The sequence below is a fragment of the Corylus avellana genome, chromosome ca1, assembly GCF_901000735.1.
Source record: "Corylus avellana chromosome ca1, CavTom2PMs-1.0".
NCBI lineage: Eukaryota > Viridiplantae > Streptophyta > Magnoliopsida > Fagales > Betulaceae > Corylus > Corylus avellana.
The window spans coordinates 28,432,741-28,448,904 of NC_081541.1; the positions used below are offsets into that span (position 1 = coordinate 28,432,741).

General features: G+C 36.3%; 1 protein-coding gene across 1 annotated transcript; it reads right to left on the bottom strand.

Annotated features, from left to right (window-relative positions):
* Positions 1 to 3,257: 3,257 nt before the first annotated feature.
* LOC132169020 (protein SIEVE ELEMENT OCCLUSION B-like) lies at positions 3,258 to 15,028 on the bottom strand. Its single transcript, XM_059580112.1, has 7 exons — positions 14,763 to 15,028; positions 14,514 to 14,599; positions 14,256 to 14,386; positions 13,799 to 14,075; positions 13,566 to 13,744; positions 13,057 to 13,398; positions 3,258 to 3,782 (listed from the first exon to the last, which is right to left on the bottom strand). Exons 1-7 carry the CDS (start codon positions 15,026 to 15,028, stop codon positions 3,258 to 3,260), a joined length of 1,806 nt encoding a protein of 601 aa, XP_059436095.1.
* Between the last annotated feature and the right edge of the window lie 1,136 nt (positions 15,029 to 16,164).

The window sequence follows — 16,164 nt, forward strand, 5'->3', positions numbered from 1 at the left end:
TAAGACAAGCCAAGCCGAGTCAGCTCTTTTATTTAATATATATATTCTTTTTTATAAATTTAAATTTCAAGTACTCTTAAACAACTCAAGAAACCAGCTTGCATATGAGTATTTGCTTAGCTTGGCTAGCTGAGTATAGAACCTAAGTCAATACAATAAGGTACTTGGTTTCGAAGAGAGAGTATATGCATTCTTTTATAGATAAGCAAACTTGGGGATTAGTGTTTTCTGAGCAATGTGGAACAAGTTAACATGTTGTATTCAGATTGCAGTGGGACAATGCCCCCTACAAAAAATATTTTTTCAACGTCTCTCTCTCAATCTCTCTCACCAGTCACAACACATTTTCCACCCCAACTCTCATTTCTCACTCTCTCACTCTCGCTCAACAAATTTTGGTTATATATATATATATATATTAAAATAAGTTATATAGTATATTTCTTATTATTATTGACTATATATTGTTAGTACCTATTACCGGCAAAATTACCCACTACTCAGTACCGACGAGGTGATGACGGTGAACGATGGAACACTCCAAGGGTGAAGTAAGCGATTCAAGATCGAGCTTTCTAATTTGCAAATGTGAGAGCAAAACTGTGATCAAAACTGCATCAACAACTAAAAATCATAGCAAAAGGTTTTATGCCTGTGTAAATTATTTGCTAAGATGTGTTTTGAAATTTATTTTTTCACATAAATTTAATTTTTCCCATTATGCCTAAATCTTTTAGTAATGTGTTAAACCCTCATTTGTGTGATTATGCAGAATGAATAAAAAAAAAAAAAAACAAAAACAAAAAAACAAAACAAATTGTGGTTTCAAATTTTTTAAATGGGCTGAACCAGATGTTGATGTTGATGGAGTGGTAGCAAGATTTGAAGTCTGAAAGGGCAGTGGAAGTCTTCAAATGCAAGATAAAACTTGCTGAGTACAAGTCGAAAATTGAAGTTGATGCTACTAATTTTGCACTTAAACTTGAAAAACAGAAGAATAAGTATCGTTCGATACAGCTGAAGTTTCGAGTTGCACTTGCATGTTGTTAGTGTCTTGTTGCTGTATTGATGTGTTTCCCTTACTCTAATAGACTTGCATCAAGGCTGATGTTGAGCAGCTGAAGAAGACATTTTGTTGTCTTTATTTGTTAGTCCAACTACTATCAGACTTGTATCAATTGACCATTTTATAATATTTTTTGTACCCAACTATTGTACAATATTTGGAATGGTTTGTATGAATTTAGTTGGGACAATTTAACAAGTCTGCAAATGTATAATCATTAAATTTTGTTGGTACAATATTTGGAATGGTTTGTATGAATTTAGTTGGTACAATTTAGCAATTTGTTCACTAAATTTATGGTATTGTAACCCCAATTTGTCTTATTGCTTGCTGCTGTGATACCTTCATATTGGAAAATAAAACAATGGCTAATTGTTGTCATCCACAAGTACTCAATTTAACCAAATTAACACCACAATAGCACTAAATGTATAAGCACGTCTAAAGTAATCCAACTAATCAACAATTTCAGCAAACACTAAATGTGTAATCACAAACACTAAACAAATTACATAGATAATCCAAATCCACAAATTACATAGTATTTAATTGTTCCCAAAAATATACATGACCACCATCTAGAATTCATCCATTACAATGTTTACAAAATATAACATTTACAAGTACTAAGCGGTCACAAACACTAAACATTGTAATAGAATTCATTCATTACAATGTTTACAAAATATAACATTTACAAGTACTAAGCGGTCACACACAAAAAAGTTGACACAAATACACGTTCACACAAAAAGTCTTGGTTCCCACATTTTCTTCTTCCCTTTGTCCTTCACTGTTGTGGTGAACTTCTTTTTCCCCTTATCCATTCTTCGAACATGCTCATCAAAATCTGGTGGATGGTCAACAATTGTCCTTTGACCCTTTTGTGTGTCAAAATCAGGTGGGGCAGTTCAAAATGTTATACCACCAACAAGGGGAGGACCTTAAGAGTATACTGGTCTACCACTTGGAATTAAGGGTGGCCCAATAGGGTTACCAGTTAAATCAAGAATAATCTTCTGCTTGTTGGTAGGTTCTCTTCCACTTCTAACCTGTGCCCTCAACCTACCACCTACCCTTGACCTTATGGCCAACCCTAGGGTTGTCTTCTTTTTATTACCAATTATGGTAGATGCCTGCAATATAGGTTTACAATCAACCCCCAAATTTATCTTTTTTCCTATTAATAACCGAATATGAAAAATTACTCACATTTGGTTAGTATGTAGAAGGTGTTGTTGCTGCCCTTTTTGCTGTTTTGATTGGCTTTATGGCAGAAGGTGCATTTGTTGTAGAAGGTGCTATAGAAGTTGCTATTCTGGCAGGGTTGTGACACAGGCTGTGATGTAGGATGGGATGCAGGCTGTGACGCAGGATGGGATGCAGGCTGAGAAGTTTTTGAGTTGTGGTAGTTGAGCAACCACCAGATTGTGATTCCCTTGCCTTTTTTTTAACCTTGTACCCTCACTCTTTCTGCACCTAATGATGGTGTGTTCATTCTTCCCCTTTTTTATGCCCGTAGTTGAAGTGGAAGTTGAAGATCCACCTAACTACAAACAGAAAAAATAAAATAAAATAAAAAAGTAATAAATAAAAATTAAATTTGTAAACCAATTTAGTAATTAAACACTAAGCACTAAACACTAAACATTAAATATTGTAAATTAACAAGCCATTCCCATATCCAAATTCCAATCAGTTAATGCATTATATCTGTAGTATTGTCTCACACGTGACCTTCTTTCATTTTCTCTCTGCCTGAAAACGCATGATCTCTTGTTGTGACCAAACTTCATGCAGTGCCCACATTGATTCTTGTTACTCTCCTTCCTGATTGCATTAGAATTTCTTGGTTCGTCAGCACCCCTTTGTCTCACTTTTTTAGGTCTGCCAGGAGTTGACCTCAACTTGGGTGGCTTAATTTTAAGTTGGTTGCTTCTAGGCCATTGGTCTTCACTTGGCACAAGGTAGACAATGTAGTCATATGCCTTCAAATACTTCTCCTAGCTGTAGTACTCACTCAAATATTCAGTAGGGTCTCCACCTTGGTGTAAACTGGCTGAAATGGCATGAGAACATGGGATACCAGTTACAACTGCCTCCTAGTGCAGGTGACCATGATTTTGGTACCTCCTAGTGCATGTGTGTTTGGGCCTTAGGATACTAAAAGGAATGTCTTCTTATTCTTCAACTACCTCCCATATACCCTATACTTGCACCTTGAATCTTTGCAAACAATTGCAATCCTTATATTTTCATTTCTCTTGAATTTCAAATCCTCCCCTTTCATAATATTGTATTGTCTCATGACTTTTCTATATTCAACTGCATTGTGAAATATATTCACTTTAATCAATGTTGGATTATTGATATCAGTAGAATCAAACTGCACCCTTTTAGTTACATCCTTACGGGTTGAGTGCACTGCACTATCATCGCCACAAGAATGTGGTGACCTTAGCTTATCACTATCATCCATGTCTAAACTGCCTTCCCTTTCTTCCCTACCTTTATGTTCTCCATCATTTCCATCTGCATCACCCTCCCCAGTATTTCCAGCAACATCCTCAACATCCCCTTTTACCTCTACCTCTTCAACATCCTCTTTAGTATTTCCAACCCCCTCATCAATGTCCCCATAACCATGAGTAGTATCCTCATCCGAATAAAGACAATCTATATCATCACTAAGAACTGAATCCCAGAAGGATCCTTCCTAAACAACTGCCCTCTCATACTTCAAATCCTCTTCTTCATCTCCTTCAACTACAACATCTACTACACCATAAATTACTACATACAACACTACAAGATCATGATCTACATGTTTTGCCACCATTTCAGTTACATTGTGGTCAGATGACAGAAGTCTTAACCCTTGGTCTAAAGGCAATCCTGGTGAACTGTAATAAACAAGGTCCCTAGACTTATACCCAAATGTCCTTCATATGTCCTCTATATCAGAAAAATTCAATTTGTTCCCATCATATGGGTTTGAGTAATTACTAACATCGCCCCCAACATAATTAATCATATGTTGCCTGTTAAAAGTATCCCCATGGTGCACCTCGAACATCATAGAATGTGTACTCATCATGTATCCTAACACATTCATTACATTGAATGGCTTAAATTACGTGTACAATACCCCAAACAGTTCCAAACACTAAAAACTAATACAATGAGAAAGTTATAAATATACTAATAAGCAGACATTTTCATTAAACTTTTTTTTGTCTTCATCATTCATTATTGTAAAAATATTATCAACCCAACTCATTATTGACAAAGCAAAGTGAAAAAGAGGGCGGGAACATGTCTTTCTCTATCAATCAAGGATTAGCTTGTATGGATCATAAGAGATGTTCAACAACTAGACCCAATCAAACGAGAGATTTTATCTTAGTTCATTTATTCACAAACACTCCCCAATTCAATTTGGAAGTAATTGATTCGAAAATGGAAAGTTAAGTAGTAATTTTCTGCATAGAAGCTATATCACGACCTTAAGATGACAAGAAACTTGGACCAAATCAAAGGTGGCTACAATGATAACAAAACCAAATATAAATAGTACATTATGCTGCACATAATGCATTGTAGTCCCATACACTAGCAGCAAAAGACTACATTACCCTTGTACTCAAACCAGCCACGAACCAACCAACAACAACTTCACAAAAAAAGTGAACCTCTATGCCAATACACTAAGTACAATTGTCCCTTTTAAAGTCAGCAACCAAACATGAAATGTACAATGAAAAGTAATGGAATGGACCACTTTACCACTTTATTCAATTTATAAAATTCATAGTGCTAATCACCTGTCCAACATAAGTCGAAGTTAGGGGACCACACTTAGATCAGAAAAACAACAACAAAAGTAGGAGGACACACTTCAGTAATAAACAAAGACGACCAACGACAAGATAACCAAACATATGACAACTTTTAACGCATTATCAGAGAAAAAAAAAAAAAAAAAAACAACTTTCAAAAACGACGAGAATATGGTCCACTGCAAATAAATAATACCCTAAACTAAAAACTCTACAAAATCCCTTCCAGAAGCGTTACATGCAAAACCCCCCAAATATCTAGTACAAATAGTTGATCAAACACAACTTTCAAAAAATTTCAAATACAAATCCTAAATTTATATTTTAGGGATAATGAAACTTACTTGATTATCGTAGTCACGAACTAATTTAGATACGATTTGTGACTAAACCACTGCAAATTGACACCCCAACTTCAGCTATTATGGTTCACCGACAACGAAGACTAGGGTCTGCACAAACCATCGTTTTGAAATGTGTTTGGCAAGTTATGCACGAATGTTTTTTAACATTTAGGTTAAATTTTGGGCTTTTTCGATGGTGGGTAGTTTGGATATTTCAGTTAGTAAGTATGAGGGTAAAACGGGTATGAACAGGGTAAAAAACCATGTGTATGTCACATGAGGTGGATTCCATTTGAGGTTAACGATTCAGTTTGATAGAGGGGTTCAAATTGATTGCAATTAAAAGTTTAGGGGTCCAAATTGAGAAATTTCAAAGTTTTGGGGGTATGTCAAATCGTGTGGAAGTTCAGGATCTAAAGTAAAGTTTCTCCTTAATTTTTACTATAATGTCATCACAGTTATAGAGCAGTCTACTAAATATCATTTATTTGTTATAAAGAGAAGTTTCAGGTGAAGGCTCATTTTTCACCTTTCAACATCCTTCTCTCTTCCTTTCCATTGCCATTTTTGTTTTTTGGAAATAGAAATTGCTTATGGGGGTTTTTTTTTTTTTTTTGGTAATTACCTTTTTCCCCATCAACTACAACGCATTGTCACTTTGCCCCCATGAACTGACAACTCTACTGCCCGACCCTATCAAACTGTCATTTTGTGCCCAAAACCCCCATTCCGTCAATCAAAGGCGTTAGCTCAGACGGTCAACCACTTTTGCCCACAGTAGGGTTATTAGTTCATGGGGGCAAAGTGACAATGCGTTGTAGTTCATGGGGGCAAAGTGATAATGCGTTGTAGTTCATGGGAGGAAAATGTGGGATAGAAAATTTCAAGATGGCATGTTGGGAGCAAGTGATGGGCTGACCATCTAAGTTAACGCCTTTGACTGACGGAAGGGGGATCTTGGACACAAAATGGTAGTTTGATGGGGTCAGGCAGTAAGGTTGTCAGTTCATGGGGGCAAAAGGACAATGCGTTGTAGTCGATGGGGAGAAAAGGTAATTACCCCATTTTTTTTTAAAGGGCTATAATCCAGGACAATAAATTTGCAGATTTCCCTACAATGACATAGAGCATTTACAACAACTACCTTATAGTTGCTTCACTTTCCTAAATATGGGACAAATCTAAAAAATAAAAAATACAAAATACAAAATACAAAATATCACTTGCAGCCACTATGCAATGTACAGGGAAGATTAAGAGTTTCCCAATGGCATCTCTATTCATTATTTTATACAAAATATTGCTCTTTACTCTCTTATCTCTCCTCTTTGTCTCTTGTCTGAGACTGTGCTGAGATTTTGTAAAGAATGCAAGGTAAGTAGAAAACTTATATTTTGAAAAGAAATAATATTTAATTGGTATAAAGAAAGAAAATGAAAGTTATTGTGAAGTATATCTGGATAAAAAATCAAAAAGTAGTTTGACTCATTAAATTTAGAGAAAATAAAAAAATTTAAAATTTAAAATTAAAAAGAAACCGTTGTGAATGCTCTTATATGCAGAGTGAAATTGAATTTGAGGCTTTGTGTTCAATTTGATTGATTGGACCTTATGGTTAGGAGAACTGCTAGGTTTTCTATTATTATTTATTTTTTTTCTAAAGTTTTAGTCATAAGATAATGTGTCATCATCTCATCACCTTACACTTCAATTTACTTAAACAATATATTACATAAAATGGTGACTCATCATTTTGAATATTTTTATATATAAAGGGGTGGACCCATAGCTGGGGTTGGGGGACGAATGTCCCCCCAAAATCTTACAATTTTTCATAAATTTTCTTCAAATATACTAATTTTATAAATTTGGCCCAAAAAATTGAGTTCATAATAAGACGAGCCAAGTCGAGCCAACTCTTATATATATATATAAATTTAAACTTCAAGTACTCTTAAACGACTCAAGAAGCCAGCTTACGCATTAATTTGTTTAGCTTGGCTAGCCGAGTATGGAGCCTAAGTAAATACAATAAGGCACTCAATTTCGAAGAGAGAGTATATACATTCTTTTATTATAGATAAGCAAACTTGGAGATTGGTGTTTTCTTAGTAATGTAGAACAAGTTAACAGGTTGTATTCAGACTGCAGTGGGACAACACCCCGTACAAAAAATATTTTTTCAATGTCTCTCTCTCTCAATCTCTCTCACCAGTCACAGTGCATCTTCCACCCTAACTCTCATTTTCCACTCTCTCACTGTCGCTCACCAAATTTTTGTCACCCTAACTCTCATTTTCCACTCTCTCACTTTCGCTCACCAATTTTTTGTCATATATATTTGTTATTATTATTGACTATATATTGTTAGTTACTTAATAAAAACAATAAACGAGTCGAGCCTTATACAAGTGCGCTCATGGGCCTAACTGAGTCGAGCCAAGCTCGTTTCGTTTAGTATTCGAGTCAAGATTTGTGTTAAATATATTGTGAATATATTGGAGAAAAAGAATGAGAGAGAGAGAGAAAGAGAGCAGAAGCATATAGGACTACATCTCTTCTATATTGATTAGTGTATAATATGCTTACATAGCTCTTTACATATAGAGAGAAAAGATGTAGTGGCCAAGAAACCCTTAACTAAACCCTAAAACATATAAGGCAACATAATAGAATAATATCAAAATATTCTAACATCCCCCCTCAAACTCAATGTATAAAATTGAGGTTGGAAAAATAAAAGAATTTTTTTTTTTTTTTTTTGTCGTCAGAAAAATCGCCGGAGTGGTGGCTTGAAAGTGCCGGCCGGAGGCAGAGGACGGCGGCTGCTGGTTGTTGGCAGTGGCTGCTGCTGGCTGCTAGTGGCAGTGAATGATTTGGGCCATAAACTTGAATTGGACGCTTATAGGATAGGCTAAATTGCTCCGGTTTGATTGGGCCAAAGTAGGCAAAAACCCATGGACCATTGCATATGGTCTGACCTGAAAATGATATGACCTGGGTCTAACCCGGTGAACTGGGTTGACTATTTGGACCGGGCTGGATAGATTGACCCCGTTGGCCTATTTGGCATAACCGGATTAGAGATCCGATTTGAACCCGATGACTCGGTTAGAAACCGGTTTTGGATCGGGTTGGAGCGCCTTAGATGGATCCGGTTTGGGTTGTAAAACCTAGTGGACCGAACCAGATTTGAGACCCACTTGGTCGAGTTGACGGATCAGATTGCCAGATCCCTAGATCTGGGTCCCACTCGACTGGGTCGACCCGCTTGGTCGAGTTGAGGAATAAGATTGCCAGATCCGTGGATTTGGGTCTAACCCACTGGACCGGGCCGACTGTTTTGGATCAAGTTGAAAGTGCTGACATGGCAGCCATGTTGCTGGAGGGCCGATGGCGGCGGATCTTCTACAGATCCGTAGATCTGTGCCTCACAAGCTAGAATCTGGGATTAATTTTCCAAGATGAGGCTGCGATGAAGGCGTGGAAGAGATTTTGAGCGGATGACTGCTTGGTGGCGCGCAGACAACCAAAAAAGGGAGGTCGATGGAGGGAGCACCGAAAAACATAAAAGACGTTTATTGGAGGCCACAAAAAATGGCTTTGATACCATGTTAAATATATTGTGAATATATTGGAGCGAAAGAATGAGAGAGAGAAAAGAGAGGGAGCGGAAGCATATATGACTACATCTCGTCTATATTGATTAGTGTATGATATGCTTACATAGCTCTCTATATATAGAGAGAGAATAAGTAGTGGGCAATAAACTCTAGACTAAACCCTAAAATATATAAGGCAACATAATAGAATAATATCAAAATATTCTAACAATTTGTGTTCACGAAGCACCTCATTTAATAATCGAGTCGATCTTATACGAGTGGATCCCAAATTCACTCGTGAACACCCCAGCTATTAGTATTGTTTTGACATTGACCTTTTTGCAACTTGAACGTGCATCTCATAGAAACCCTAAAAAACTTGTGACATTGGCGTTGTCCATTAGCTTGTGCGCTTACCGTGTCTAACAATGATAAATGATATGGAATAAAAAAAAAAAAAAAGAGATCAAAAGAGAGTAGAGACACAGATTTACGTGGTTTGGCAAGATGCCTACATTCACAAGGGTGCGGCTATGATTCAAGGTTAAACCCTAAAAAACTTGTGACATTGGCGTTGTCCATTAGCTTGTGCGCTTACCGTGTATAACAATGATGAATGATATGGAATAAAAAAAAAAAAAAAAAGAGATCAAAAGATAGTCGAGACACAGATTTACGTGGTTTGGCAAGATGCCTACGTTCACAAGGGTGCGGCTATGATTCAAGGTTACAACATAATATATATATATATATATATATAAGAAAACCCTAATTGTACGGATGTATTTTAGAAAACCCCAAAATAACTCATTCACTCTGCTCCGTCTACTTGGCCAACCACAAGTATTCTAATATTACTCTCTATGCCTGAGAGAATATGAGACACTAGTTCCAACAACTTGCGATGTTTGAGGGGTGTGCACTAGGAAAATTCAAAAATGTTCCAATAGCGGTGATGGTTTTATCCAAATTATAAGAGGACTATTGGAAGAGGTTGAGAAGGGAGATTTTGAATTATTGGCAACCATAGCTCGAGAAATCTGACTTTGTATAAATGTTACTTCTCCCAACCTCTTCCATTTGGGAGGCTAAGAAAATTCATAGAAGTGCTAACTTTTACATCCATCACGTGACATATTGGGCCATGACAAAAATTCACTTATGTAACATCCCACCCCAATGACACACAATATTGTCTGCTTTTGGCTCCCCTCGAATCAGACTTTCCAGGAGGTCACCCATCCTAGTACTACTCTATCAGAAGCATGCTTAACTGCGGAGTTCTGATGAGATCATGGCCATCACGGCTTTAAAACGCGTTTTTGTCATTAAGGGTGTAGTATACATTTAAGCACATCCTCATTTCCATACCCAGGCGATGTGGGACATCACAACTTAGGCTGCGTTTCCACTTACTTAAACCCCCCCCGGGGTCCCTATTGGTAATCTCTCCCCTTTTAGGGGTTGTTTTGTTGTTCTCGTTCTGTTATGCAATGTTGGTTAATATATATATATCAACTCAACAAGATTTCACATTGATCCTATCCCATTTTGCAAAATTGCAACACTGACATATTTAAAATTGGCTATTGTAAATTAGTGAAATCACCCACTTGAAAATAGTTCGCATACTGAAATTTATGGTTTCACATATGACATGATTTGGGAGGCAGTGGCAATGCCCACTTATTTGATGGTAGTCCCATTCAGATTGACCACAGAGAACCACTAAATATATAGTAAATTCAAGTTTAGTGTAGTATAATTTTTATGTCAACATAAAAGTTTATATAGAGACAATGCACAAATGCACTTGTGATTATATTACAGCAATGCTTCATTTCATGTCAATACCATCAGGTAGACAGCATGAGTTTAAGGGATTTCCTATTTTCTTGTATCAAGTAGTCAAATGAAAGTCGCCAACAAAGCTTCAGTGGGAAGAACAATATATATAGTTCAAAGTATAGTAACCGAGCAGAAAGGAAAGCACACTAACAAATCTTCGTAATCCTCCTAAATTTTTGTTACTTTTGCAATTATCTTCTCAAACTTCAAAAAATCTTAACTAAGTATTGAACTTCCGTTTTTTTTTTTTTTTTTTCTTTTGCAATGCCACCACTCCGTTAGATTTTTCCAAATGGGGTGTTAAAATTACCAAAATACCCTCCATTTTGTTAAAGAAAAAAACATAAAATTGTAAAGATTTAGGTGTTGATTAGGATTTAATGGAATTTGCAAAAATACCCATGCCAAAATCTTTGCAATTTTTTTTATTTATTTTTTAGGGAAATTTCACTTTACACCCCTGAATTACCACCCGTTTTGACATGCCCTCCTCCCCCCCGGAGAAGGATCCTCTCCATTTCAAATGAAATGGAAGGGATCCATTTAGTTAAAACAACATGACATTTTTGTCCAAAACTTGTCCAAAATATTTGTTTTGGACAAAAATGCCCTCTTGTTTTAACTAAATGGATCCCCTCCATTTCGTTTGAAATAGAGAGGATCCAGGTCCCTCTCCCCCTCCGAAAAAAAAACTTCAAAACCTTTCAATTTGGACCTCTAAACTTTCAATTACAGTCAATTTGAATCCCTCTGTCAGATTTAGCCGTTAACTTTTAACAGCAACACCTAAAATGACCAAAATATCTCTATTTTTTGTTTTTATAAGAAAAAAATAAATAAAAATAAAATAAAAATAAAAAGCAAAAAAATAAAAATAAAAAATAAAAACCCATGGGTCGAGCAAGACCCACGCGGGTCTAGCCGTGACCCACACTGGGTCTCAGCCAGAGACCCACCATGGGTCAGCAGACCCACGACTAGGTCTGGCCGGGACCCAACCATGGGTTAGTAGACCCACGCTGGGGCACGGCTATGACCTAGCCGCGAGTCTCTGGCCGAGACCCAGTGTGGGTCACGGCCAGACCCGCGTGGGTCTAGTTTGACCCACGAGTCACAACGCTAGAACCCTTTTAAAAAAAAAATGGAATTAAGGGTAAATTTGAAAAAAAAAAAAAATTAAAGTCAAGGGTATAAAGGTCATTGTCTTACTTTTAACATTTAAAATCTGACAGAAAATGTTCAAATTGACTACAATTGAACGTTCAAATGCCCAAATTAAGAGGTTTTGAAATTTGGGGGGCTTGTCAAAACAGGTGGTAATTTAGGAGTTTAAAGTAAAGTTTCCCCTATCTTTTTTTTAAAAAAAAAATTAAAAAAAAAATTAAAATATCAGAGGTATTTTGGTAATTTTGACTCCCTCCATTAGGATTTAGTGGAAAAACCTAAGAGAATGTGACATTCAAAAAATTAGAAGTTCGCTACACTAAATTAATAGTTTTTGTATTTTGAATGGGTAATTACAAAAGTAATAAAAGTTCAGGGAGATTAAGTAGAGTTTTCCTTATAAATATCTTCTTTTTGGAAAATCTTACACATCTATTACGTACTATGAACATATGTTAATGACACATTTTATAAACCAAGTGATTCTTATACTTATTGTGTCCGTAGATTCATTTATCCGCCTAGATCAATGTAGTAACCCCACAATTACATAGATATTGCCTACAGGTGCACGTGTTGAGAAAGATGATCAAGGCCCATATTTCTCTCTATGGGTTATTTAGGTTTAGGCTATCTATTGCCTCCTGTTTGTGATAGACTACCATATTTACTCTCTTTTATTATGTATTTGTTTTATTTGTTGCCTATACGTTTTCCTTCGGATTGTATAAACACTTTAATTTATATTTGATAAAGTGTCGTCCATGGCACTAATGTTTAATTGATGCATTAGTGTGCATTTAAAATGTAATAAAACAATGTTTATATTTATTTAATTGAGGTATATACATCAGCTCTGAAGTGTTATATGAGGGTTAACCTTTTTTAAAGAAAAAATTATGATGTATTATCTCTCACATAGTAAAGTCACTAGTGAAATTCGATATTTCTACTAATGCCTTGTTATTTACAGATGGAGTGTTACACACATACATCATTATATGGTGGGAATCAATCTATTATCAATAAAATAGTTAATGTGGCAGCACTTAAAGCTGATGGTGCATCGCCACGATACAAAGACAATCAAACATTCCATGGTGTCTGTGGCAAGGCTAGGGACCAATTTGAAAAAACTTATCATGGCACTCTTTGAAGCAAATCTCGAAACCTTTATTGGGCACATTCACCTTCCACTCTCCAAACATTTCCACGACCTTCAGAATTGTCGTCCCATGATCACTAACTACCTTTGTAGACCATTTTGTCAACACTGCCCATCTACTCTCGCTCTTGAAGGAAAGCAATAACTTTTGAATTTCCTGGTTCCCAAGGTCAAATTTAGTCTTCTCCTGAGTCCCAAAGCGTTTCCAAAAAGGCTTTTGTTTGCAGCCGTCTCCAATGCAAGCCAATTCTATGGAAATGTATGCTTCCTTTATGATTGGATCCTCGGCAACAACATTTACTTTCTTTGAAAATTGTTCAATCCATCTAGTGTCCTTGCCTCCATAAAGAAAAGTGAACTCTTCGATCTAATTGCACAAGATATACATTAATTGTAACCTTAAATTTTAATTGAAGGCACATTATGAATTTTGCCTAAAACTGCTTTCATGAATATGTGTGTATAGTGTGTGTATGTATATATGTGGAAAAGATATGTATCTATATTCATTTAGGGTTGTGAAAAATAGTTTACCGCGTGAGGTCCAGGTGGTCTCATGCACATCCCACATGAGCTAATAGCTGGTCTAACTTTTGCCACTTGATGTCGATTGAAAGGGAAGAACGTCATTCCATGTTGCCGAATTATGTCTAGTGCATTTTTGTTTTTCACATCCCCTTGTGGGTTCATCACTACAACAAGAGACTTATTCTCTAGAATTGAGATCTCCAGCAATTTTCTACTCTCAATTCTCACTTGCCTCGTACTCTCAAAATGCCACTCTTCTTTAATGAACTTGATGCCGACTATTGGTGAAAAGTATTGCACTATGTACCAAGGCATCTTAGATCGCAATATCTCAAACTTCTTTCGTAGGTCATCGGTCCACTGCTCAACAATTGGAATCCATACAATTTTATATTGGTCCCCTATCTTTCTTATTCCATCATAAATTGGCATTAAAATCGAGATATCATCATTGGAGATTTCTAGGCTTGAAATGAACAATAGAACATTCTTCATTTTCAACACTTCTATGCTAACCTGATTGTACAAGACAATTGTGAAAATTTCAAGTCAATTGTTCAATAAATCATTGTTATTGTGTCTACTCAGACAAGGTATTGTAATATTTATTTAGTTTTGTATCAAGTGCATGCAAAAGTGAGAAAAAAAAAAATTCTAGAAAAAGTTTGCGTGTTGTGTTTCGTTTGCAACGCTAACCATTTCATTGGTAGAACCGTCAATAAGAGGCTGCACATCATCCCTGGCGAAAATCAGCCCCTTCAAAAGCTCCTTGATTTCGTCAGGTTTTTGTAAAAGTTTCTTCAGTTTCGTTTCTTCCTTCTTTTCCTCTGCAGTGAACAAGAATCTTTGGTCAGTGTTGTTGCTCATTTCTAAGCGATTATATTAATTAATTGCATGCGCAAAAGATTCCATGGAGCATGCTTCCTTATGATTGAAATTGGCTTTGTGTCTAACCTGTTTCAATTTGGCATCTGCTCTTTACTGCCTTGAGGGTGACACTGATTGTATGGGCCAAGGGCAATAAATCTGGTGTCTTGTCCCTGAAACCAAGCAACTATGGTCATTTGCAATAGATTGAAAAGGACAATATTATGTTCAATAAGCAATTGCATTACAACAAGTCTACAATTGTGACATGCATGGCAGTAATTTCTACATAAAAGATTTGAGCATACATAATACATGCCAAGGACAACAACTTACTCATTGCTAGTGAGACAACAAATCTGAGTTGTGCAAGCTACAAGAGTAATGATAATCTGATTGACACCCTCCCGGATATCGTCCATGTCAGACGAAAAATATGTTGGTTTTATATCGTTGTTAATAAATCGCTTGTTCAACTCAATCAAGGACTCCATGACATCCAAGGTGTCATTGATAATTTTGTTAAGTACACCAATCGTTTTCCCATCTTTTTGGAGGTCTAGGTGCTTTAAGGTGGCAGGCACATGTTTTGGGATCTCCATTGATTCGACAAGTTTGTGCGATGAGTGACGTTGGGCAAGAGTCGAGAAATCCTCATAATCCAAAGCAAAAGCCGCAAGTACCAGCACTGCCTTAGTTTGTCATGTATTGACTTCATTGTTTTGTGTGCAATTTCCACCCCTGGATCCTTGCATGCCATCTAACATTGCGCATTTGTTATTATGAAGAAAAAGCTAATTTCGTAACAATGTGATAAAATAGATCACATTCATTTCAGTCCTAATTCATCCCACAAACATTGGGCCTGGGAGGGGGGGTGAGCTATATATTTTGCAAGATTTCCATGGGGTGAAAAAATAAAAAATATAAAAAAATTAAAGTAATTACCTCAGAGGAAAGTTGTTTGAGTGTACATATAGTGGATCGAAGCTGGCCCTAGACACCTTTTCCTCCTGGTTCTCCATGTGTTCCTGGCCCTATAAATAGACTGAGTCCTAAGAGTATTTTATTCAACTTTCTAAATTTAGCTTTTCTTCAAAAATTTGAAAAAACTTACGAAAAAAATGTTATTTAACAAGCTCTTTACTCTATTTCAATTTTAACTTTGATCAACAATACTATCTAAATATTAAAAGCCAAAAAGTAAAAGTTATTAGTTTTTAAAATTATATATTCATTTCCCTTCTTTCTTTCATCTCGCAACAATGAAAAAAGAATTAAAAAAAATAAGAAAAAAATAATATGGGAAAAATATAATTTAGCCCTCCAAATTACCAGTCATTTCTATTTTAGCCCCCATTCAAAAAGTGATAAAGTAGTTCTCGAAACTACCAAAAAGTTGCAATTTGACCACTCTGTTAGTTAACACCATCAAATTGAATGGAAAATGCAAAACAACGTCATTTTTTGAGGTTAAGTTACTAAAATGCTCTTTTGAAAAAAAAAAAAAATCAATTTAAAAAATGCTCCCCCCATAGCAACGTTGTTTTGAAAAAAAAAAAAAAAAAAAAAACTTTGGTTTAGGGGTGGCTTGCCCCAGCACCGCCGTTCGCCGAACCTCCAAGCACAACCGTCACAGACCTGCAGATCTCTAGTTCGTCGATCTCAGGACAGCTGGAACCCCAAGCACGCAAATTCTATTGCCAAAGCAAGCCCTGCCCGACCGCCGGAGCTCCAA